At 34.9% G+C, this 26,131-nt stretch overlaps 1 protein-coding gene across 5 annotated transcripts in view; it reads left to right on the top strand.

The window, feature by feature from the left end:
• The window catches only part of Lrp1b (LDL receptor related protein 1B), a 1,927,307-nt gene that overhangs the window by 837,938 nt on the left and 1,063,238 nt on the right, over nt 1–26,131 (top strand). For all 5 annotated transcript variants that reach the window (XM_037205578.1, XM_028868856.2, XM_037205579.1 and 2 more), the window contains exon 4: nt 19,412–19,531. In XM_037205578.1, coding sequence (XP_037061473.1) covers nt 19,412–19,531 — 120 coding nt within the window. The remainder of the gene's footprint in view (nt 1–19,411; nt 19,532–26,131) is intronic.

Here is a 26,131-nt window from a genome sequence, read left to right as displayed (position 1 = left end):
AACTGAAAGTCCAAGAATCCAGTTGTTGCTATGTCTATGAGGCTGCATGTCTTAGCTGATCTTCAGTACATGTCAGAATCCCCAACAAAGTATGCTCACTGCCACTGAAGAAATGGATTTTCAAGCAAGGTGACAGCAAGCATCCAAAGAGGAAAAAAAGCAAAAACAAAATAAAACAAAACAAAACAAAACAAAACAACCAAACAACAATGCTTCCTTTTTCCATGTCATAAAGGCTTCTAGCAGAAGGCATGGCCCAGATTAGAGTTGAGTTTTCTCAGTTCAAAAGATCTGGATTAAAGTGTCTCTTCCTACCTCAAAGATATAGAATAGAAATATATCTTCCCACTTCAAAAATCCCCACATCTATGTGCTCTATTTGGCGGTTTTATTTAATTCCACATGTAGTCAAGTTAATAACCAAAAATAGCCATCACCAACCCCAATTTTTTTGTTCAAGTGTATGAGTTATACCATCTGTCTACCTCTTTGCATTCACATGTACTTATTAGAATCATTATATATTCTTCATATTTGCTCTAAAAATATAGATGTCATCTATTCTGGAGAGTTTCAGACTGTTGCCTCTTGATATTATTGACTAGTTCTTATGTATCATAAGAGTTATATTGTTTATACACATCCTGTTTTCCTTCCAAGAATCCATGGAGTAGGCACAACTGATCTCTTTGCTGCTGTTGAGGTGAAATAAGGTATGGCATGGTTTCAGTTGCATTCTCATGCCATCCAACTATTATTAAGTTGACACCAAAAATTCAGTGTCCTCAACTATAGTACCATACAGCAGAATATTCTAATTATGGATAATGCATCTCACTCTCTGGAGTCTTGACTGTTTTCTTGATGAACATATATCCTTAAATAACTGCAAATAAGGAATGTGTATAGGCACTATGATGTACATCTACAAAATGCACCCTCATCTATAACTAAATATACCTTACAGAAAAGTAGCTGCTGTCTCCTATGATCAGATTATGTCAAGATTTCTTCATCCATATATATATATATATATATATATATATATATATATATTTATATTTATATATATATATGGTTAATATTCTTGTGATCACATTACAGATAGGAAACCAAGACGTAAAATAATCAGATGACTGATTCAGTGCAGTTCACAGAGGGTCAGGAGATGCTATTAGTTTCAGAAAACTATTTGTTTTCAAGTAGAATTTAAACACTACTCTGCACAGCTTTTAAAATTACTTACATGCTATTCAGATTGTTTAATAATGTTCTAATTATATTTATGTTCATAATATGAATATCCTCATGTTATTATGAAGCCAGTTACTGTCTGGATTATATATAACGAGTTTAATAATGGTAATATACACATTCTCTTTATCTATTTGAAAAACCTTCATGAGATAAAATCTCATCAAATAAGGAGACATTTTATAATAATTATTATTAACATCATATAATCCATCATTAAGCAGTATGCTTATGCACATAGATATCTGCATACTTGTGCTGATTTAGAATTAGTGAATGGCATATTTACAACACATTTAGCATATACTCCCCAAGTCTATTTCAACTCCTTCATAAAATCTTTAGACCTTTTTCTACAGTCTGTATTCTACTACCCAGAATGAATTTTGGACCCAGGTGGGAACCTGAAGGTCATTACAGTTTTGCCACATTTTTTCACATGTAAAAGATAAAGCAAATAGAACACACTAATGTAAGATAAAAACAAGTGGCATTATTTCAACACAGTGATTGAATTCTATCAATCAAGGTAACTTTTGCTGTCAGAAAAGAAAACATGAAAGTCCTATATGAATGAAAATAAGGCTTTGGGTAAATTAAAGTAAAAAATGTTTAATCTTTAAAAGAAATGTGTTTCTAAAATTGAGGTGTATGAACTAGGAAAAGCAAACAGTATTGGATAAGGCCTGTCTAGACACTGGTATCTGGGGTATGAATATTGAATAATAAAATTGAAATGAATAACCTTATGATACGATCAGGTAAATTCATGAAAATATAAATCAGAAAGTGTGTCACTGTAAGGAAGGAATGCAAACAAAGACAGTAACTTTCTCATCATTAAATCACTTCATCATGCCTACTGTGAAAGTCACTTTTTTCTTTGTAGTCAAGTTTAATTTCAGATTTTAGAAGCTCTCTTCATCACTTCATTTTCTGACCATATTTTACTTTCATTTTCACAAAGTGTGAGTGCTGTTGTGGCTTAGGTATGAAGGATCTTAAAGGGCCCCTTCAAAACCTGACATATGGAAGAGATGGGGCCCCAGCTGGTGGCTTCATCTGACAGGTCCTAGAAATATCGGGAGCTGTGTGTGGCCTACATCAAAGATACAGGTTACTTGGAGCGCTTCCTTGTGGATTTGGACCTTGCCCTGGACCTTTTTCTGTCTCCATTTCCTGTCAATAAGCACATTTTCCTTTGCCACACATTTCTTGCACCTTGTTGTTCTGCCCAAGAGCATGGGTCCAAGCCACCATCAACCAGTTATCCTGAAAATGTGCTCCAAAATAAAGACTTTCTCCATGGTTTAAAGAGGCATTTTGTCATTGCAATAGAAAGTCCTACTAGCATGCTTATTTATCAAAATTTGAAAATTTTAGAAGTATTCAAGCAATAGCAATGAATCTCCTGCAATCGAAATCGCTCTTTTCGTGAGACATGAATGCTTTCTTTGCATGACTTTAAATAACTCAGTATTACTCTTTTGCAGACATAAAACAAAACAAAAACATGAAAAAATTGATATTTTGCAAATTGTTTCTGGTATTCTGAGTGTTTAATTTGAAATATAAGCTGATATGTTAGATTTCAATAGCAGAAAGAGACATTAGGGGCATATAAAACATTTATAATGATAAATTGTTAGAAATGACTAATTTAAATGTCATATAAAATGTATCATGTGTTTTCTGAAATCAAATAATGTTATAGGATTTGCACTCTTTTCATCAGCTTCTTGGGGAATGTGCAGTCACTCTGTATAAAGGCAATGTTCTTGAAGGCTCACACATGTGTGTCTCAGAGAGCCTGTTAGAAAGTAAGTCAGATGAAGTTTAAGAATGGTCCAAACTCCAAATGGTCTTTATACAATTTTGAAACCATCGGTGATCTTGGATTTTTTTTTTCTTAAAGGGACTCACAAGCTTTACGTGCTGATCTGTATCATGAGCAGAAGAAAAAAAAGGACTAAGGTCCAGAAGCTAGGATGCATAGAGGGAGGCAAACTTTGTACAAAAACTTGTTTCCTGTTAGTGTAGTGTTCAGAAACTATTCATGGGTGCATAAATATGTCGCTCCCTTCTAATAAAATGAAAGAAGTATTTTTCAGCATCATTCTCAGGCTGTGACTAAAACATATGAGTCATTGTTGTAGAATTTCTACTGGGATGATGAAACATTGTTATGAAAAGCAAGTTGAGGAGGGAAGGATTTATTTGTCTTACACTTCCATATCATTTTCGTTATTGAAGGAAGTCAAGACAGGAACTCACACAGGGCAAGAAGCTGGAAGCAGGAGCTGATGCAGATGCCATGGAAGGGTGCAGCTTACTGGCTTCTTCCCCACCGCATGCTCAGTCTGCTTTCTTATAGAACACAGGAACACCAGCCCAGGGATGGCACCACCTACAATGGTCTGGGCCCTCCCACATCAATTTATGTATATATATATATGAAATACAAGCTGGTGTGTGTGTGTGTGTGTGTGAAGAAAATGTATGGATTGCAGTATTGGTCTGAAATAGGTATTCAGAAAGGGCAACAAGTAAATGCAATGAAAAGAGATTCCCTCAGCTTCCATGGGTCTTCCATCCACCAGTGGGACTGCAAAATCAGAGTCCTGTTAGCAGAAAAAAAATGAAAAACTAAAAGAATTCTACTTTGAAGAGTGTGTGTTCAGCTCATTAGTCTATTCATTGTTGTGATGATTTGGGGTACTGTGTGTGTGTGTGTGTGTGTGCATGTTTCTTTCTTTCTTTCTTTCTTTCTTTTTTTTTTTTTTTTTTTTTTTTGGTTTTTTCAAGACAGGGTTTCTCTGTGTAGCTTTGTGCCTTTCCTGGAACTCGCTTTGGAGAGACCAGGCTGGCCTTGAACTCACAAAGATCCTCTGCCTCTGCCTCCAGAGTGCTGGGATTAAAGGTGTGTGCCACCACTGCCCCGGCATGCATGTTTCATTTTTGAAGAGCTTTGTATATACTATATATTAAGCCCTTGTCTGATGTGTTATTGGCAAATATGTTTCCGATTCTATAAACACTCTCTTCACTGTGTGGATTATTTCTTTTGCTGTGTAGAAATCTAATTTCTTGGAATTCAATTTGTTAATTCTTAGAATTATTACCTGTACTATGAAATATTTTCATGTATCTTTACACATGCTTATATCATGAAGTCTTTTCTATGGTTTTTCTGTAGCAGTTTTTGTTTTTGCTTTTTTTTTTTTTTTGGTTTTTTGAGACTGGGTTTCTCTGTGTAGTTTTGGTACCTGTCCTGGATCTCACTCTATAGACGAGGCTGGCCTCAAACTCACAAGTCTCTGCCTCTCAAGTGCTGGGACTAAAGGCATGAGCCACTGCTGCCCACCATAGTTTCAAAGTTTTAAGCCTTATAAAGGTTGTTGATTAGTTTGTACTGATTTTTTAGAATAAAAGTTATGTCTAGTTTAATTCTTAAACACACGGAAATTTAGTTTTTATGCTTGGTTGGCTAGAGACTTTTCGATGTATTTTGACCCTCTTTTTTGTCAAATATTGGGTGGCTGCAGCTATGTAGATTTTTTCTGTATCATCTTGTTCCATTCCATTGGTCTATGTGTCTTTTTTTTTTCTGCCAATAGCAAGATACAGTTTTGTATGTTTTGGTTTGTGTGATGTGTATGTTATGTGTGTGTATGTTAGTATGTTGTATGTGTGTGTGTTATAAGTATATGTATGTTTATATTGTATGTGTGTGTATAAGTGTGTTGTGTGTGTGTGTGTGTGTGTGTGTGTGTGCTGTGTGTGGTATGATATGGTGTGCTGTGTGTGTCTGTTTGTTGTATGTGTGTGATATAGGTACACATCCCCCTATGCACAAGTAGGAAATCTGGGAGGACATTCTGTTATACCCTGCTCTATCACTTTCTGCCTTATTTTTTGAGACTGAATTTCTTACCAGTCTTGGAGAGAATCTGGTAAGTGAAACATTCCTGTGATTGCCCAGTCCTCCTGTCCCTGGTCCCATGATGCTAGGATTAGAGGCACATGTGGCCATGCCCAGCTTTTCATGTGGATGGTCAAGGCTTGAACTCAGTTCCTCATGCTTTTTCAACAAGCACTTATGCAAGCAATTTCCTCAGTCACAGCTAGGTTTGTACTATGACTAACATAATGTAAGATAAAATGGATGGCCGGACTGTGTCTTGTGTTTGTTTTTCTTTTCCTTTTTTTCTGTTTAAGATTACTTTGGATATTTTTGTGCTTCCACACAATTTTGTGCTTTGAATTTTATGATTTTATTCAAAGCCTTTGAGGAAATCCATTAATATTTTGATTCAGATTACATTGTCTATATTGAGCAATTTAAGTAATGTAGTCATTTTCACAACAGAATTCTGCCAGTCCATGAGCATAGAATATCTTCCAGCATCTTGTTCAATTATTTTCAGTGTCTTAGAGCTTTCCTTAGAAAAGCCTTTCACACCCTTAGTTAGGCTCATTTTCTATGGGTTTTTATAGCTCTACTGAGAGAAATAAAAATTAAAACTGATTTGAGATGTTATCTCACTCTAGTCAGGATTGCTATTATCAAGAAAACAACTGACCAAAATGCTGGTCAAGATGTGGTAGAAAAAGAAACCTTTACATTTTCTTTATATACAAAATTACGTGGTCACTATCAAAATCAACTTGAGAGCCCTCAAAAAGCTAAGTGAAAAACTTCCAAAGGCCCAGCTTAGCACACATGGGTATTTACTCAGCACACTCTAGGACAGCAGATACACTTGAGGTACTTGACATTCATGTTGGCTGGTGTTATTCTTCACAATGGACAAGAATGAGAACCAGCCTAGATATACATCACCAGATGAGTGGTTAAAGAAAATGTTACATAGTTACTCACAGTGGAATTTTAGTAATCATTAAGAAAAATGAAATCATGACTTTCATAGGAAAATTAATACAATAGGAAAACATCATTCTAACCAAAATACATGAAAAAAATACCACAATTTATTTTGTATGTAGAATCTAGATTTAAAATCATGTAAGTGTATTTTAATACATGATTATATATTCCTGGGTACATACACGTGTAAGACACAAAACCAGAAAGAGAATGGAGTGAGGAGAGAAAGAGATCTGTATGTGGGTAATGGAGAGGGTAAGGAAATTGAAATATGTGTGCAAAGAAATCAGAAAAGAAGACTAAATAAGAGAAGAGCAAACTGGTGCAGGAAGGACAGAAACTTAGCAGAAAGAGAATGAAGAAGACAAAAGGGTAATGACACATACATATGAAGATAACTCACCATTTACTATGTTAAATAAACTGACAAATAAAGCTAGTTCTGGCCCTGTTGACCATTGAATGTCTGTAGTTGGAAACTATACTTTTCCCTCGGCTTCAGGTTTGGACATTCTTTTTTTTTTTTTTTTCCTTTTATTTTATTTTACAATACCATTGAGTTCTACATATCAGCCACAGATTCCTTTCCCTTTCCCCCTTTCCCCCTTTCCCCCCTCCCTTTCCCCCAGCCCACTCCCCATTCCTACCTCCTCTAGGGCAAAGCCTCCCCCCAGGACTGGGATCGACCTGGTAGACTCAGTCCAGGCAGGTCCAGTCCCCTCCTCCCAGGCTGAGCCAAGCATCCCTGCATAAGTCCCAGGTTTCAAACAGCCAACTCATGCAATGAGCCCAGGACCTGGTACCACTGCCTAGATGCCTCCCAAACAGATCAAGCCAATCTGAAGAAATCAGCTTCCTCTATGAAGATGTTTTCTGAGGGAAGGTAACAATAAACCCATGGAAAAAGGGGCACTCTCCTTATGTAAAAGAAGGATAGGCTGCTCTTACTTTGCAGAAGTAACATGGCAGCTTAGATGATTCAAGCTCTGTTTTACTTATCAAAACACATGGCAAAATAACATTAGTTAGCATATTTATTAATTTATTTGAAAATCAAAGACCAAAGTGACCAGGCTCTAAAGTAGTAATGTACAAATTAAATCCACAACCTTACTCTTTACCTGACTTATGTAGGTAAGATGTTTATCTTCCAAGCCAGAGACAGAAAAACAACAGGCTCTACCTAGATTACAAGCGGTTTGAAGAACCTTTCTTCTTTCCATCTTTTGCTCCTCTTTTTGTTCGTTTGCTCCTTCCTTCCCTCCCTCTCTCCTTCCTTCCTTCTTCCTTTTCTTTCTCCCTCTCCTCTCCTCTGCCTCTTTCCCCCTCCTTTCTTCTATAGGAATAAAAAATGGTAACATTTGTTGAAAATGTTAAATCAAGAAGATATATGTTTGGGCTGGAGAGATGGCTCAGAGGATAAGAGTACTGGCTGCTCTTCCAGAGGTCCTGAGTTGAATTCCCAGCAACAATATGGTGGCTCCCAACCATCTATAATGATGTCTGGTGCCCTTTTCTGGAGTGTAGGGATACATGCTAGCAGAACACTGCATACATAATAAGTAAATAAATCTTTTTTAAAAAGAAGATATATGATCATGAACAAATTTTTTAAAAATATCAGTATGTCATAACTCATTAACATTGCCAAAGATGAGAAGCATTTGGGATATAAAAACGCTACTAATTGAGATATGTAGCAGAAAATCTTTTTATTTTTAGTTTCTCCTATATGTTATTAACATCAATCATATAGGTTGATAGTATTCACTATGATCATTCAATTGTTTCCACTTGAGGTGATGGTGCTGGCTATCAAGCCCAGGGCCTTTTCGTGCTAGGAAACAGTCTATGTTAAATGCTATGAACAGTCTCACTGTGATACATCCACACATGTATTCATCATGTAATGATCATGTGATATTTTCTTTAACCATTCCTTTGTTGAAGGGGAGCTAGGCTCATCCCAAACCTTAGTCATTTTAAATATTCCTCCAATGAACATGAATTTGCAGGTAGAATTACTTTTATGTGCTGACTTTATTTTCATTGTATATTTAATGGGACAGTGTGGGAGCTGAAATGTATGTTAATTTCAGATTTAGTTTTCTGAGGAAACTTGCAAACTCTTTCCATATTCTCCATCCTATTATATATTATCACAAAATGTGTTTAAAATTTTCTTTTTCATCATGTTAGCGGACTCTAATCCTTGTACAGTGTGTATAATGAACCTCAAAAATGAATAAGGGATAATTAGGATTTTTATGAAGTTTGACTCATTCTTAGAAATTTAAATTTTCTTACTGTATCCTTTCATTGAGAAGATAAAATTGAGTTGTTGTATTTGATTAAGATAATGGGTTCTTCTTATTATCAAAAAGTATGTATTTTATTATTCTTACATATCATTAAAATGTCTATAAGATTTTTATCTTCCCCCAAGGGGTTTTGAAAGTTTTAGTTAGCCTTTCAGTATGCAAATTTATGAAATCTGCCCTTCTGGGCAGCATTTGTGGTTAAAACACTAATTTCTTCCTTAATTGGCTTTCTATATGTGCACCTCTAAATAATAATTGGATCATGTGATCTTCTCTTTAGATGGGAGTTTTCCTCTCAGATGTTTCTCCCTTGTTGATAGAGGTAGTTGTTGCCAGTTAGATCTTTGCGCACTAACCATGACCACCATCAAAGGAACAACACAGTGTGTGAGTAGGTGTGGCTCCGTAGTTTGAAGTATATTGTTTAGACATATATTTCACAAGTTTGCAGCCGATATTCTCCAGATGTGTTTCCTAGATTTGTGGTTGTCTGTTATCTTTTCAGCTCTTTAACTTTGTTTTGACCCACACTTAATTATAGCATGGGAGAATGTTTCCAAGTGTTTCCAAAAAATGGTTTTCACAATTACACTGAAGGCAAGGGAAAGATTAAGAGAGAAATCCACTGTAGACACTCTGTAAGGGGAGAGCATCTAAAAAACACAAGAGCTGGTAAAATGGACTCTCACAAAGAACCCAATCAAAGGTGGAAGAATGGTGTGGTAAGCTACGAGTTAAACTCCTATATAGAAGCTCTCTTCTTCACATTTTAAATTCATCAGTCTAAAATAAAGCATTCATAGGTATGTATGTATATATATATATATATATATATATATATATATATGTGTGTGTGTGTGTGTGTGTGTGTGTGTGTGTGTGTGTGTGTGCGTGTGTGTGTGTGCATATCATAGTATTCAACTGGTTCTGTAGTTCTTAAAGTTAAACAGAGCAGTCATCTGTAGCTAGAGTTTTCCTGCTTTGCCCACAGTCAGGACAAATCTTTGTCACCCGCCAGTCCCACAGCCTCTCAGACCCAACCAAGTAAACACAGAGACTTATATTGCTTACAAACTGTATGGCTGTGGCAAGCTTCTTGCTAACTGTTCTTATAGCTTAAATTAATCCATTTCCATAAATCTATACCTTGCCACGTGGCTCGTGGCTTACCAGCGTCTTCACATACTGTTGGTCATGGCGGCAGCTGGCAGTGTCTCTGCCTCAGCCTTCTTCTTCCCAGAATTCTCCTCTCTCCTTGTCCCACCTACTTCCTGCCTGGCCACTGGCCAATCAGTGTTTTATTTATTGACCAATGAGAGCAACAGATTTGACATACAGACCATCCCACAGCAGTCATCTCCTGTTTTAGTGGCTTCCCTTATTCCTACATCTAGGGATAACTTTCATTTAGCTTTGCTCTATTCTTGGTTCCATGTACCTGAAAAGCAAAGGTTTCTGCTGGTGCCAGCTGACATGTAGATGGAGATACTGTCTATGAGGCTAATTCTTAAAGCAGATTATTGTTGACTTAGAAATTGGATCTTTACCTGCTGCAGATGCTTCTAATGTTATTACAGACAGCCATTAAACCAGGACAAGCATATTGGCATCTGTGCACATTCTCCAAAGCCACATCTGGTGTACTATCAATATAGGTCTTTCATCGTTCATAAATTCCTTGGTGGCATTTCCATCAATGATATATATATATATATATATATATATGTATATATATATATATATATATATACCTTCATGTACCAAATCATTGTAACAGTCCTTCCATGTTGTGCAATGAATAATCTATGTAGTTAGATTATCAAAACCTATACCACCATCCCTTCCATAAGCATCAACCTCTAGCGTGCATTTATTTTCTTAATGCAACAAACGCTGAAGTAGATAAGTCGGTCAATACTCATTTATTTCATTTTTGCCACCTAAATTTTGTTAACAGATTTGTCTGTTGCAATTTTACTTATTTTTCACCTTTTTTTGTAAACTTAGCTTTTATTGTTTCTAGTTTCCACTTTGGGAAATAGGTCAGCAGATGTCACTGGGCTCAACACAAATGCCTTCCGATATAACATGTTTTGCCCTGTGTTGAACCATTTTTTGCTTCCTCACAGTATTGAACATATAAATATCATGTCAGGTTTGTCATCATTGCTTCCTAAGGATTGGCTCTCTGTTGGAGATTTTAAAGAACAATGTTAATTCATGTAGGGAAAGGTGTTTTCTTCTTCACATTCTGTAGAGATTTACATATAGATACTTAAAATATAAATAAGTAGACATTCTGCTAGGAAAACTAAACTCCCTATTAAAGAAGAGATGACTTTAATCATGTTGCCTCCCCTACTCTAACCTCGTAGGTAAAATTACAAACATTGTCATATTTCTTTCACATAAGCTGTACACATGTGACTGAGTTGTGCTTTACATATATGTAAGTAGTGTCCTTCTATAATCTACATGAGTACAGTTTTCTTCACTATGTGTTCTTTTACCTACATTCCTCCTAGAAATGAAATATTCCCTTATTGTGTACATACAATTTGTAATTGGCTGTTGTGTTTTTCTAGGCATTAGTGATACATTTGGAGATATTTTAGCAGCCTGTTCACTATTCAATGTACTAATCACGATAAAGTCCTAATTTGTGTTAATTTTTATTACCAAAACTAGCATCTCTTGGATGTAGTTTAAGAATATTTCTTCAAAAGTTTATGTGTTGGAAATTTGGCCTGCAGTGTGGCATTTGAGGTGTGATGGATTTTAAGAGTTGAGGTATACTAGTACAACTTCATATTGTCCATAGCACTGTCTTCCAAGGTACATTGTTTACATGGAGTGAAGTCTTGTTAGGGAAAGTTTTATAAACTTTTGAGTTGTGTTCTGAATCTTTACTTGGCTTATTAGTTTAAAATGTGATCTGTCTATCCTTCATATCTTCTGGCTTTTGTAGTACCATCTCTCATGACATCTTTACCAAAGCTAAGTTAGTAATGAGGCCTACCACCAAAACTGTGAGGTAAATAAATAACTTAGCTTTACAAGGTTAATGACTTTGGATATTTGTTATCATAACAGAGAAAACAAACTAGTATACATGATTACTGTAAAATTTAAATGTGAAATACCAACATAACCTACATGATACTCCAAAATATCATGGCCTTGCTAGAATAAAGCACTTAGTAGTCATCTTTTTTTTTTCACCTCATTCTTCCTAAACTGGTTGGTGGTTCCATATTTACATAATCCACTACAAATTATAGAGATTTTATATTCATTAAAATTTTATATTTATAACTCCCCAAAAGAGCTGAATTGATATGAATTAGAATCTAACCCTTGGTAACATTAGAAAGGTGAATCTCTTGAGAAGGAGTATTGATATCTCCTCACTTGAGGTTTAAGCAACTTTATGATACCATGTATGCCACGGTTCAACCTTCAATATAAAATTTTGTTTTCCTTTATTAATGATTAAGGCAATTGTCATCTCATTAGTGTTCCCAACAGCTCTGTTTCTAGAAGAGCTTATATGGGTTTTCTTTTCACTGTTGTTATTTTGTTTCTGTAGCTATTTTTTCTGTTGCTGGAGTCGGAAACCAGAGCCTTGTGCTTTCAAAACAAGTATTCTATCTCTGAACTGAAACTCAGGCTAATCTTTTTCTATGTCTAATTCTAAGAGAAAAAAAACTAGTTGATATACTCTTCTGTGATGTCATGTGTCTTAAGTGTTCTTTCAGTGTAAACATTCAGCTAAAATTATATATATATATATATACATACATATATATAGACATATATAGATATAGATATATACTAATTTTGACCTTATTTAAAGTAAAAATTGAAGGTTTGTCTTTTAAAGGAGGGGATCAGTGAAGTTGTCAAATGTATAGAGCTTGTTCACTTTTCTCTTCTCTTTTCAACTCAAAAGAATCTGTGGTAATACTCTTTTTGCATTGCTAATATCTTTAATTTGCCAAAATTATTATGTAATTTAATTCATAGGTTTTCAGTTTTGTTTAGTTTAACAATACCACAGAACACATATTTGCCAAATAAAATTTAAACTAATTTCTAAATTCTACTTTATTTCAATAAATATCATTTTTAATAAATGCAAAACTATAAATGTGGATACAGTAATGCATTTATAAAATTTATATACTACAAAGTCAAAAAACTCATAAATCAACAGTAAGTATAGATAGATATTTTCTAATTTTTAAATTAGAAAATGGCATTCTCTAAGCACTACTTCTATTAACATTAAAGTAGAAAAAGACATGAAGATTCTAAAATTAATGTGGAGATAAAGTAGACCTAGACTACTTAAAATGCTAATAGAAAAGGGCATTGTAATGAATCATACCGCCAGACTTCTAAATTTCTTCTTCTCCTCAAGATACTAGGATGCTGAAAAGAGAATAGGCATGTGGACGAACAAAACATAAAGTTACAAAAATGTGTCCAGCACTACTTGCCAATCTATAAAACAAATTTTTAGTTTCTTCTGAAGTGAAATATTCTCTTACGATATAACTCAGAAATCTCAGACTTATTCAACTAACATTATAAGCTGTATTTATACAACACATGCTTCAGTGTTTATCATATAATTCTGAACTGAAAGCAACTAAATGTGTACCAGTTTGTAAACAAATAGACTGCAGCATAGCCATCCAATGGAATACTATCAACAGTATAGCCTAAAGACAGATAGGTGGGTCTGCTGTGGAAAAATGACCATTATTTATGCCCAAGAAGTAGTAACTAGAAGTTTGATAGGGAACATTTCCCTGCTCTTGGAAGTACTATATACTCTGAAATCTGCAAGGAGGAGGATATTTAAAATACTATTGATTCATCAGGTTTTTTTTTATTATCTCAATATAATACTCTACTTACTGCTAAACAAAAAGAAATATAAAAAGTAAAAGTGATCACAGAGTTTGTATGAACTAACATTTTTTTCTTCATCTTATTTTTTTCTATTTTCTAGTAATATGAATCTAAAAATCTACTTCACGAATCTAAGAAGTTCAAAGTTAAGATGTTGCAAGGCTACATAATACTTGGAAATTGTTAGCTTGCATTAGATAATGCATGGATCTCTTTTAGTTTACCACTTTGACCTTTTTCTTTTTTATAATTTTTGTAAGGGCATTGAAAAGAGTCCTTGAAATAGATCAAAGTAGGAAAGTTTTCATCAATTGAATCAGACTGAGTCCTTGAAATACTAACTTTTCTCTTTAATTGAAAGAAGCAATCATGTTTTGTGACAATATTGAAAATTATGATCAGATATGTCTAGAGGTCCCAACTGGATATCTTATTGACTAAATTTTTGTAGTCTTGCTAATTGAGTCTTAGACTAAATCCTATGATAATAGCATATGAGCCAATGACTCTGCCACATAAAAGGCATTCTAGAAAAAAAAATAATAATTAAGCATAGCATTTCTGTGGTACTTGAATAAACTTTCTAACATGGGTGATTCATTGTTAATTATGTACACAGTAATTATCATTTTGCCTATAATTAAACATAGATGCTATGTAGTTCAAACAGATAACTTTACAATAATTACTAGTGGTTTTATAAATAAGTCTAATATTAAAGTTCAATTTCACACTTCCAGTTCCTCAGAATTATTCATCCTATACATACACATATCCTTGTGAAGGGACACTAAGTAGACTCAAATATAGCTCTGATTTCTTTCTATATTTTAACATTAGATCACAAACTGGGTTTAAAATCTAACCTTCTAGATACAGTATTTCTCTGTTATTTATTTCTCTTTGACTGCATATTCTCCCCTCATTGGAAGCTTTCCAGTGGCTCACACTCCTGTCCCATAGGCATTACACAATTAGAGGGAGTCTACAGATGAAAAAAAGGAATCTTTGGGTTTTCTACTGTGAATTAAGACATTAAGAAGGAGAAGCTGGGAATGAGTATTTATTTATCATTTTCTTTTAGTTGGGCTGCATTTTTATAATTGTTCTCTATGATTTCATTATGATGTGTTTGTGTTTGTGTGTGTGTGTGTGTGTGTGTGTGTGTGTGTGTGTGTGTGTGGTGTGGGCACAAAACAGTGTGCCTCTCTGCATTTAGCTATCTGAATACCCCACACAGATGCCAGAGGAAGGTATCAGGTAATTTTCTAATCTTATTCATTTAAGGGAAGGTCTCTACCTGAAACTCACATTTTTCCTTTCAGTTGACAATCAGAAATCATCATAGATTCTCCTGTTTCTGCTCCCCATAGCAAAGATGATAGGCCCATGTGAGATGATTTTTGGCTTGTTATGCATGTGTTCAGATCTCAATTCAAGTTTTCATGGTTGCAGAGCAAATGCTCTTAACCACTGAGCCATCTCTCCAACCTTCCATTCAAAATCTGCTTGAATTCAGTTTTTCACAACTATTTTTGTGATGCCTTTCCATGTTTCTTAATCATGAATGAATCCTTCTCTTTGTAAATCATAAAATCATTGGCCTTTTGTGTATTCTTTTGCCTCATGTTACAGCTAGTATTTACACTGTTATCCTTTCTACTTGACCCCATTCACTACTGTGCCATTGCTAAGGGCCATGGGAGTATGCAGCAGGTGACAATTAGTGTTTGACAAGTCAACCCACCAGACACATAACTCCCTGATGAAGAGCCCCATCTGGCAAAGCCATGGGGTCACTAGCTGTAGAAACTGGTTGTTTTCTATCTGTAATTTTCTCATATGCCCCATTATGCCTTCTTAAGAGAACAGCTGTGGCATTCTTTCCACATTCCATTGGTAGTGTGTTTTACATCTTTGGGCATACTTATAGTTGTGGGTGGTTAGGTTATGATTTATGTTTAAAATGTTTAATTCTGATGAACAGATATATTATCAAAATATTCTTCTTTATAGTCCCAGGAAAGTAATATTATTCTCAGTCTCAAAGACAGCCTTTTACACATTTTGCAAAGGCCTTAGAACAACTTGAAAACAGACTAAACTGCCCCTGCAGAAAATACACAAAGACTAATTCCTAGGTGTTGTTTATTGCTAAATCAAGGCCAGGCTGTTTACATTGAGATATATCCCCTTGCAGTAGCTCTATTTCTTCTCGTACCCTGACTGCCCATGCTTCATTCAGTTGTTTACTGTCTGGGATCCCTCACCAACTTAGAGCCAAGCACATGGGTCCATGTGCATTACTAGCCTAAGAGAAACTAAGTGACTTATCTTGTATTGAGAGAACGGGTAGCGCCCTGAAAGTATAACTTATAATTGTCCAGAGTTTAGCTGTAAGTAGCAGCAGCAGTATGGAAAGAGACAACTGTGTAGAGCTATGTGAGAGATGCTACAGAATGTGAGTGAAATGTGTATGTGTGCTGAGTGAGAGATGAAGAAGGAGAGAAGTGTGAGGGAGTTAGAGGTTAAAAGAGTGAGTGAGTAAAGAGTGAGTGAATACTGTAGAAGTATGTATGTGTGAGTACGAGAGAAACAGCTGTGAATAATGTAGAAGTATACATGTGTGAGTAAGTATGAGAGAGAGAGAGACAGAGACAGAGACAGAGACAGAGACAGAGACAGAGCACAATGTGAAAGAGCTGCTGCTATGTAGAGGAGCTGTGCCTAGGAACTGTGTAAAGTGCTGTAGGTGAGAGGGCTATGGAAATGAGATGTTTAGCTGTGGCTGTAGGAGATTTGTAACTGTGTGGAGGCAAGGAAGATGAGGCTGTGTAGAAAAAAAAGATGTAGAAGAGAAATTATGTAAAAGAAAGATGTGTAGCCATGTGAAAAGATGTATATATGTAAAGTTATGTAGCTGTATGTAGCAGTGTGGAGATGTGTAGCTGTGTGGGGACAGAAAGAGTCAGAGACTATTTTCAAGAAGTAAAGAGAAAGTTAAAATCAGAAAGCACGTGTGTTTCCTTATTTCATCAGTCATACATAGATTAAAACTTATTCCTTAATAACTTCAGATAAAAAAGTTACCTATCCCTTGCTACTCTCAGGCATTCCTGGTTTATTACCATGAGCTAACCATGGAGCTAGTCTCCCTTGGTCAGTGTTATGCCATAGTGTAAACTGATACATGAATCTACACAACATTTTAGAATGTGAACCTAAACAGAGTGCTTAGCACTGGATAAGTTCTCAGGGAGCACCAGAGTGAAGTGCCCTGGAAATTGAAGTAAAGTTTGGACTGTGTCCACTGAGTCACAGTTCAATTACCCCACTTTGGGAGGCAAATGAACTAGCTTGTGGGTTTAGCTAATATTAATTAACTGGAATTGATGACTAACGTTAAAACTCATTTTTAAAGTCAAGGTATTTTATTGATTTATTGATATAATACCAATTATTACTACTTTCTGTGTCTCTAGAAACTAATCACTAAAGTATAATTAACAATAATAATTTATTAATTAATTAAATTATATACCACCCTCAATGAGATAGTCAAAATTCAGACAGTTCTCAGACAGGTTTGCTGGTAGATTGCCCCTATAGTGAAGTTCTGTCCTACATTTAGAGTTGAATATTGTCCTAGCTTGCAGATACAAATTCCTCTTCTAAAACACTATGAAGGTTCAAAAAGATTTCTTTTTTCAATTAATTAATTTATTTTATTCATTTTACATACCAACTATAGTTCCCCCTCCTTCCCCTCTGCCTGATTATTAAATTACCACCACACATAGTAAGCAGAACTGAGTTAGAAGAATCAGTTATTCCATATGCTGTATTGGCATTCTTTAGATAAAAGGCATGGGCATTATTCATTAAATAGCTAATAACATCTATATCCATATTTTGTTAGCATGAATCCAGTATTTGAACTACAAAGTAGATATAGTTGTGTTTTATATTAGTTGCAGTTACATTAAGAAAATGAAAATAGTTATACATAATTCAAAAGGAGAAAATTTAATGTAATAATTTCAATTTTATTTATTATTCAATAATACAAATTTCAATAATTATTTGGTTTATGAAATTTAGAAATTTAGGACAACAAAACTAGCCTTCCAATTCAAGAACAACTTTTATATTCCAAACAACGGAGTTCACAAAAGACAAACAGACAAAGAAAAACACCACAATTCCTACCTTGGCATACTACATCCTCAGGTAGATAAAAAGGAAGATAACTCAACAAAAAAGTCCATGAAATTGGTGGAAAGCCAAGTACTAGTTATGGTACTAGCTATACTAGAAGCAGAATGACCTGAGAGTTGGTGAAGTCAAGTGAGGGTCAAGCAGGACCAGTGCACTTAAAGCATGAAGTTCACTAAGACTTCCTACATGAGCCCTGAAGGTAAGTTAATGAAATAAGTTTAAGGTAGAAATACACGAAAAAAGTAGATAGATACATAGTTACATGCACCTAGACATACACATAGAAAAAGAAGAAATAGAAGAATTGGAAATAGTGATGGCAGAGATGCGTGAAATGAAGTCTAAGGCTTTTGTAATCTGGAGACATAAAAGGCATGTTGGGTACTGAGAATGAACTAGGGTAACCTTCAGAAAACCTCTTCTATAATAGGCAGAAGTATATGCTTTATGCTTTGAGGGCTGTTTGGTCTCTGGGGTGGTATGAAAACTGTCAGAACCTGAATGTAAATAATGAGTATGGCTATGTTCCAACAAAATGTTTGTAAATAGCGTAAGGCTTTACCTTAACAACCCAGACCTAACATGAACAAATAATAATAATAATAATGATCTGGAGGGGAAGCGAAGCACAACTTAAGCAATGGCCTTGAAGAGGAGAGAGGAGGCAGGACTAGCAGAGAAATGGCAGCATGGGGACTTTGGTTATTAGCTCAGCTAAGTTTGAAATGCAGGGGGTCAAGAATTTGCACAGGGGAACAGATTACAGAATGTAAAACTAGTAAAATATCTTCTGACCACTCTTGGTTCCTGAAAGAAGTAAGACACAAGGATGGCGTGAGTGAGTGAATATAAGGAAGGAGGTTTTGAATTTTAAGAGAAGAAAGATGGAATATATGCTGTAATTGAAAGTAATTAAGGTAAGGGAAGAATAGAGGCAATTATATCCTACTAAAATATCCAGTGTTCAATTCAGAATGTTCCAGATACATTATTTTGATTTGTTGTCTATGTTTTTGTATTTTATAAAGCACCAACTAAATTTTTGCCAAGGAGCATCATATTTTTACTCACTTAACTGTAGTCTTCAAAACTTTTATCATTCATCCTATGGGAAAATTCTATTGCTATAATATATTAGAACAAACTTTTCAGGTCAGATAAGCAGTCATATCTTCTATTGAAATGTTTTTCAAAGCTAGCAGTTCCTGCCCTCATTAGCAACAGGGAAATATGTGCTCCTATCACCTTCTCCCTTGTGCATTTATCACAATGAATCTGAATTTACTTGGAGGGTTTGCTAACTTGTGCTTTAATGATGTATTTCTTCTGAAAGAATTCAAGCATTATGAAATATATTATGCCTAGTATTTCCATGATATTTTTCACCAATGAAAAGTAAATTATTGAGATAAAATATACTCACATTGATTTTATGCAGGTTACACATGGATTGGTAAATCAAAACAAGCTTCCAAAGATAGAAAATCGATTGATGCATCAGGCAGAGAAGGCATAGATGGGGAAATGAACCTTCACACTGACACTTTTCCTCTTGAAATAATTTAATTTACCAGAATTTCAAAAGACTTGTTATTTGAACATAGTAATATTCTAACATATTGAAAACCGAACACCCATTGACATTAACTGTTGTTACCAATCCTTCAAATAAATGTAAACCAGTCTGTTTTTAAGACAATAGATACAGCTTTCGCCTTGGTTCAGTTATGCTTAATATTAGTAATATTGAAATTTAAACATTTGTATGTACACAATTTGCAACAGAGGCTGTATTTTTTTTCCTCTACAGAACTGCTACCCAGTTGTCAGCAGCTGAATTGCCAGTTTAAATGTGCAGTGATCAGAAATATTACAAGATGTTACTGTGAGGATGGGTTTGAAATAACAGAAGATGGGAGAAGCTGTAAAGGCAAGTACGAAATGTGACTCTCTCTGTATTGGTTAGCATGTAGCAAGTACCAGAGATAAGCACATTAAGAAGAAGGAAGCTGTATTTTGGCTCACCGGTCTTGAAGCTTCAGACCCTTTTTAAAAAGCAGCATAGCATTTGAATACGAGTACACAATAAACAAAGCCTTCCCTCTGTGCCATGAACAAATGGAAAGTGGAGATCCACAGTCCCCTTCAAAGCAGCATTGATAATCCAAGACCACCTACTAGTCCCCATTTCTCTAACTATTTCCCCACTTTCCAATACTTCTATGGGTCAAGTGTGAAGCCTCTTATTCATTCTCCTTGAGACACCATTTACAATCCAAAGTAAAATAGTATCTAATACTTGTGTATAGGCTTGGTTGATAGAAATTTAATCAAATATCTGAAAACAATAATTTGTCATGTTGAATTTTCAGTTCTTTTCTTCTTTCTTAAAATATAAAGGCTAGCATTATCCATAAAGTATAAACATTATGTATGCATTTGTACCAATTTTCAATTTATTTACAGTAATAGCAAAATTTGGAAATAACAGTAGTATTTTTTTAGATTCCATTATGTTAACTTCATAATTAGTTTATGTTTATCATATTGCTGAAGTGTAATAGATATGCCATTAAATAAGTTAATTGCTATGAATGCAATATTCTTTAAGGTTTTGACATCAATAACTTTGGAATCTGACATTTTATTAATATCACAGATGTCAATATAAATGTTGACTTTCACATTATTTCCATTTCTGAATTCTAGTTTTGGGGACCAGGCATTAGTAGTGCAATGCTTGCCTAGCATGTGTGAGTCCCTGGGTTGAATCCAGCTCTCCAAAGGGTTAAGTGGTCTATATTTTCTGAGTATTCGTCTGCAAATGGTCATTCTCCAAAATGATTCATTTGCAACACTGAAATAATATAGGTCATTGCTCTATTATTTTGATTTCAGTGATATATACATATATTAACATATGAATAATCTTTATGTACTTATAAACACAATATGTTGTGTGCACTTACATAGTACCAAATATACAAATACTTATCCACACATATATGCTTAAATATGTTGATTATACACAAAGATATATTTATTAAATTATATAAATGCAATATATAATAAAAAACAGCATACTGCATTGTGCAAATCACTAATAAACACAATATTTTCAAAATAATTTAGTTTTCACCAAAGTAATTTTACTTAGGTGATTATTTTTCCACTTTTGACTTAATACAGAATTTGAAACTTAAAAGAATTTTGAAAGAAAAGAATTTTCAAAATCCTGATGTCAAAATCATTAAAAGTGAACTAAGACTATTTTAGTGACTTTTCTGCTGCTGTGATAAAACACCATAACCAAGGCAACTTACATAAGAGTTTATTTGGGTTTATGATGCCAGAGGGATAAGAGTCTATCACCAACATGTCAGAACAGTATACTGGCAGGCAAGCATAGATCTAGAAGAGTGAGCTCACATCTTAAACCACAAACAGGAAGCAGAGAGAGTCAACTGAAAATGACATGAGTCTTTTAAACTTCAAAGCCCCCAGTGACAGAAACAACACCTCTCATCTCATCACTCATCACTCATTCAAAAATGTCTCCTCAGTCAGCACTGCCAACTGGGTTTGAACATTCAAATGAACAAGACTATGGGAGGTAGTCTCATTCAAACTCAAAACTTTAAGTCTACAGGATCAATATTCATCATGAAGAAGCTCTTTTTCTTTTGAAAAATAATTGGGACTTGACTTTTAGGTTATTGTTTGTTTTGTGTGAAACACAAATGTTACAAAAGCATTCATAATCAAATATTTAACTTATCCTAAATCTGCCATAGGAAGACAAAATACCATTTTAAAATAACCTTTAAAAGTCAGAAGACTATACATGAAAGTTCACATTTTTGAATAAATCAGACCAACACTAATGTCTTCATAATAATGAAAGTCAACCCAAGATAAGTGGTTCAAATATAAGTATCTATGGACATGCTACAGTTTTCCAGTTCAGACCCGATCTCACTATATATACTTGAGGCTAGGAGATGGACCTCTGGGCATCCTTCAATCTCAGTAAATACTAATCCAAAGGATTCAATTTTGTGCTTTTTGGAGCAAATGTAGAACTGAATTGAAGTGTAGGAATCTTTAATGTCTTAATTAACAGTAAAAGCTCAGCCATAATCACTTTCTTTTGTTGAAAGAAGGAAAAAACAAAGGCAAAGATATGGAAGTAACTCATAGAAAATGAATTCCTTTTATTTTGCTTGCACTGTTTAGTGGCCAAGAATGAGGATCAATTGTTTCTCTTCAACTGTATTTCCAGAAAATTCCTTGCCTTTACATGGAAAAAGAAGGCAACATCTCAAGAAATGGCATGCCTAGTCTTCTGCAGCCAATTTTGTGGAATTACATGAATGCCACAGCAATACGTTGTGCTTAGGTTAAAAAAAAAAACAAAGGAAATTATTAATCACATTTCACTCTGGGATATCATAATCATATCAGTAAAACTAAAATAGAAACCAATAATATTAAAGTTGGAAAACCTGTGAAAGTAAATAAGCATCATTACTGCAACCAAGAGCTGAAATTTTCCAAATGTAAAACTAAATTTCTTTCAACATTACTGTAGACATAGCTCCAAACACTTTTCTTTCTATCCCCCAAAGTACTTACTTCAAATGAGCCATCCATGACTGCAAGTTATTATAGGACTATAAAGAAATCCAAAGTCAGAGGAAAGAATTCCATATAGGTTAATTTTTTCCAAACTTAAATACCCCCTTATGCTACACAGCAATGATTTTTGCTTTCCCTTATTAAATTCCTTTATTAGCTTTGGTTTTCCCAGATGTGAACCATGAAACAAGAATTCAAATGTAAGTTTATTATGTTTTGATTTTTTGTCTGTGTTCTCTATGTTTTCTTCCTTTTGCTTCCCCATTCCCTTCTCTATTTCTTCTTTCTTCATTCTCTCTTTCATTCTCTCTTACTCCATTCTTTCCTTGTTTTATCATAATGATACTGAGAGGTGATCACAAAGGTAAACATACTAATATTTGAAGAATTAATATAGTCACAGAAAATTCTGACTGAAGTCTAAATGTGTGGCAAAATCCTGCAGAGGGAAGGACAGAACAATTGTGGTTTTTTCCCTGTCATTCCAAAGAGTAGATGGTTGTGTGTTGGAGGTGAGATTATCTCTCCATCATTTTTGGAGTGCCTCCCTGCTGGAGCTTTTCATGGGAAGGAGAGCAGGGTTGTCACAAGACCCAGCCTTGTGAAATTGCACTGAAAGATCTTTGGAAAGTGGGAAGCTATTATCTGCTGCAGGTCTCTTGATAATCTCTCTCTAAATTAACCCATGGAATTCTTTATTCTTCTACATTATGCTTTTGTTGTCTGTTTTCCTTTAGTTTTAGTCAATGGATTTACTTTTCTCAACACAGATTGTTGTAGGTACCCTCTGGTACCTATAGATCAACTTACTCATCTTACCTTTCCTGACTTATATTTCAACACATCAGTGTTTCCTTTATTCTCATAAATCTACTTCATATATTCGCTCTTTCCATTTTCATGTTTATTCAACCCACTTCATGTACTGGTTAATGTACTCTCCAGTTCCCACCTCTCTTACATACCTTGAAAAACTGCCCCTTTGCTGCCTCACTATGTAGTCAAACAACATGCTCATATTCTTCCACATTACAAAAGAGAGTAAAAAGAAATAAAGGAAAAAAGAAAGAAGGAAGAAATGCAGGAAGGAAGAAAAAAGAACGAAGGAAGGAGGGAAGGAAAGAAGGAACTCTCAAACGTCTGCCAAGAACTTGCCTCTCTTTGTTGTCATCACATCATAGCTGCCATCATCCTTCTTTAATATCCAGGTCTGTTCAACTGACTACATTGTGTTCTTAAATTTGTTACTTCTATTACACTTTTTCATGCCTTGCTGGCTTGTAACCTCATTATTCATTTAAATCAGTTTTGAAGATCATCTTTCCCTTATGGCTGAGAAAGGCTAACCCTTTCATCACTGTTCCCTATTGTATCCCTAATACTTGAGATGTTTGAAATGTCAGCATATTTCTTAGTATATTCAGACATCCTCTGTTTCAGTTACCATACTAAAAACTGTATACTTACTGTAATTTTGAGGTCATTTAAAGGATTTCAACATTCTAGAAATAAAAACTCTTGTTTGTAGATGTTTCACAACACAGTGTGAAAGTCACTCATGTAAGGCAATTTCTGTATGTACAATACATGTTAGAAAATTATTTGGCATGTAATATAGGAGTCTCATATTATTCCAAGATCAGTACCCTACTTTCTGACTCCCAATGACAGTTTTTACTGGATTCTTTTGGGTTTTTAATTCTGATCATTGACATCCTTGAAAAGTTCTTGTTTTTAATATCCTCAAAGACAACGGAGTCCCCTACAGGGCATCTTCATGGGGGCCATTTTCTTACCTGTCCTCCTGACATTCAGATACTATTTCACACCATATGAACTTGTCTTCAGATTCCTTTCATTGTGTGAAATAGGAAATTTTATCTTTTATTTTTATGTCTAGTATTCATATACTCCGAACTTCCAAGCCTAGGTCAGAGGTCAGATCTCTCTCTCTCTCTCTCTCTCTCTCTCTCTCTCTCTCTCTCTCTCTCTCTCTCTCTCTCTCCAGTCCTACATTTTCCATTGCTTTTTTCACACTACCCAAAAATACCCTACAGACACCTGAAACAGTTTTCACAAATAAAACTTATAATCTCCCTCTACTCAAATTCACACTTCTTATATTCTTTACTTCAATATTGGATGACTGTTCACTTTTATTATCTAGCTTTTAGATGTTATTTAGTCTATTTCTTAAAGTTTTGTCTATTCCCTTTTCTGTTATCACTGCCACTGACCTCAGAATATAATTAATTTAAAATGAGCTGGGTGGGGTAGCACAAGGAGGATTAGGAGTTCATGACCAGACTGCATAGGAATTCTAAGGCCAACCTAGACCTCATGAGACCCTGTCTCAAACAAACAAATGTAGCACACACACACACAGCAAACATACATATATATATTTTTTTTTTCTGAAGTTAATATTTTATTAGTTTTCTAGTTGAAATTCTCTTTCTATATTCATCGATCCATCTTTAACCTAAATTCGTTTAGAATTAGGAAACAAATATTGTAACATGAATCCTAACTGGTCTTAACAATAAAAACCTGGAGTCAGATACAGGGGTTAATACTGAAAGATCAGAGAGACAAAGAGCAAGCCACAGCCACTTTTTACCTCCATTGTATCCTCTGACCAAAAGGGAAGAGCTCCTGTCTCCACCCCACCTTATCAATTCTTCTCTCTGCCCAGCCTTATCATTTACTGCTTCCTTCTCCCAAGTATTTGGATTAAAGGTATGTGCCTCCCAAGGACTTGGATCAAAGGCAAGAGATCCAAATAGCTAACATTAAAGGTGTGTGCCACCACTGCCTGGCCTCTAGTGCCTAGCTCCATACTCTGATCTCCAGGCAAGCTTTATTTGTTAGAGCACAAATAAGATATCACTACATTTCCCCTTTTCTGTCTAAAATAAAAAGTAAAGGTTATAACTAATATAAGAAAAACTATATACAATAAGTACAATAACTATATGCTATGTATACAGTCAATAAATATATCAACAATGTCTAGTCCATTAATAATTGATAAATTCAGAGAAAATACCCCATATCTATATTATCTTGGTGAGTCCAAAAGGTTGTACCTAATTCACTTTCTACTCTAACTTGCATTACCAACAATAGCTTTTTAACATCTCACAACCATATATACTTTACACCTCTTTAGTGAATTTATTTTCTGAATCTGGTAACAAGGAAAACGATAAGTATAACTATAAAGTCTTCAACTCCATCAGAGACTTGAGAAGAAAATAATATTGCCTAGCTGGGCGGTGGTGGCGCACGCCTTTAATCCCAGGATTCGGGAGGCAGAGCCAGGCGGATCTCTGTGAGTTCGAGGCCAGCCTGGGCTACCAAGTGAGTTCCAGGAAAGGCGCAAAGCTATACAGAGAAACCCAGTCTCGAAAAACCAATGATAATAATAATAAAATAATAATAATAATAATAATAATAATAATAATAATAATAATATTGCCTAAGTAAGTAGGAAGGGCAAACAAGCAAATTCCAAAAAAATGTGATAAATGACAGAAAGAGCTGGCTACCTAGACAGTCAACCAAATTTTCTTCCCAACATTGGGGCATCTACATTTGGCCTAGAGGTCTAGAATATCTGATAGATTTATCTGTGAATCAGGATTTTCTGAAAGGCTGTCCTACTTTGTCTTGGCAAAGTTCAACAGTCCTTTCTTTTGTGGTCTGCTTGTCCCATTTAGACAGCATACTGTCAGCAGTCAAGGCAAGGGCATTTTCTTGCCCAACAGCTAACTTTAGCCACAAAGAAAGTAAACCCCGTGTGGAATTTTGCCCATCATCTTCTCTGAAGTAGAGTGGTGTTTCCAGGAGCAGATTTGTATAACTATCTTAAAAAAAGAACCGATGCTAT

Source organism: Peromyscus leucopus, chromosome 4 (genome assembly GCF_004664715.2).
Source record: "Peromyscus leucopus breed LL Stock chromosome 4, UCI_PerLeu_2.1, whole genome shotgun sequence".
Classification (NCBI taxonomy): Eukaryota; Metazoa; Chordata; class Mammalia; order Rodentia; family Cricetidae; genus Peromyscus; species Peromyscus leucopus.
This window is presented reverse-complemented; position numbering and strand designations above follow the sequence as displayed.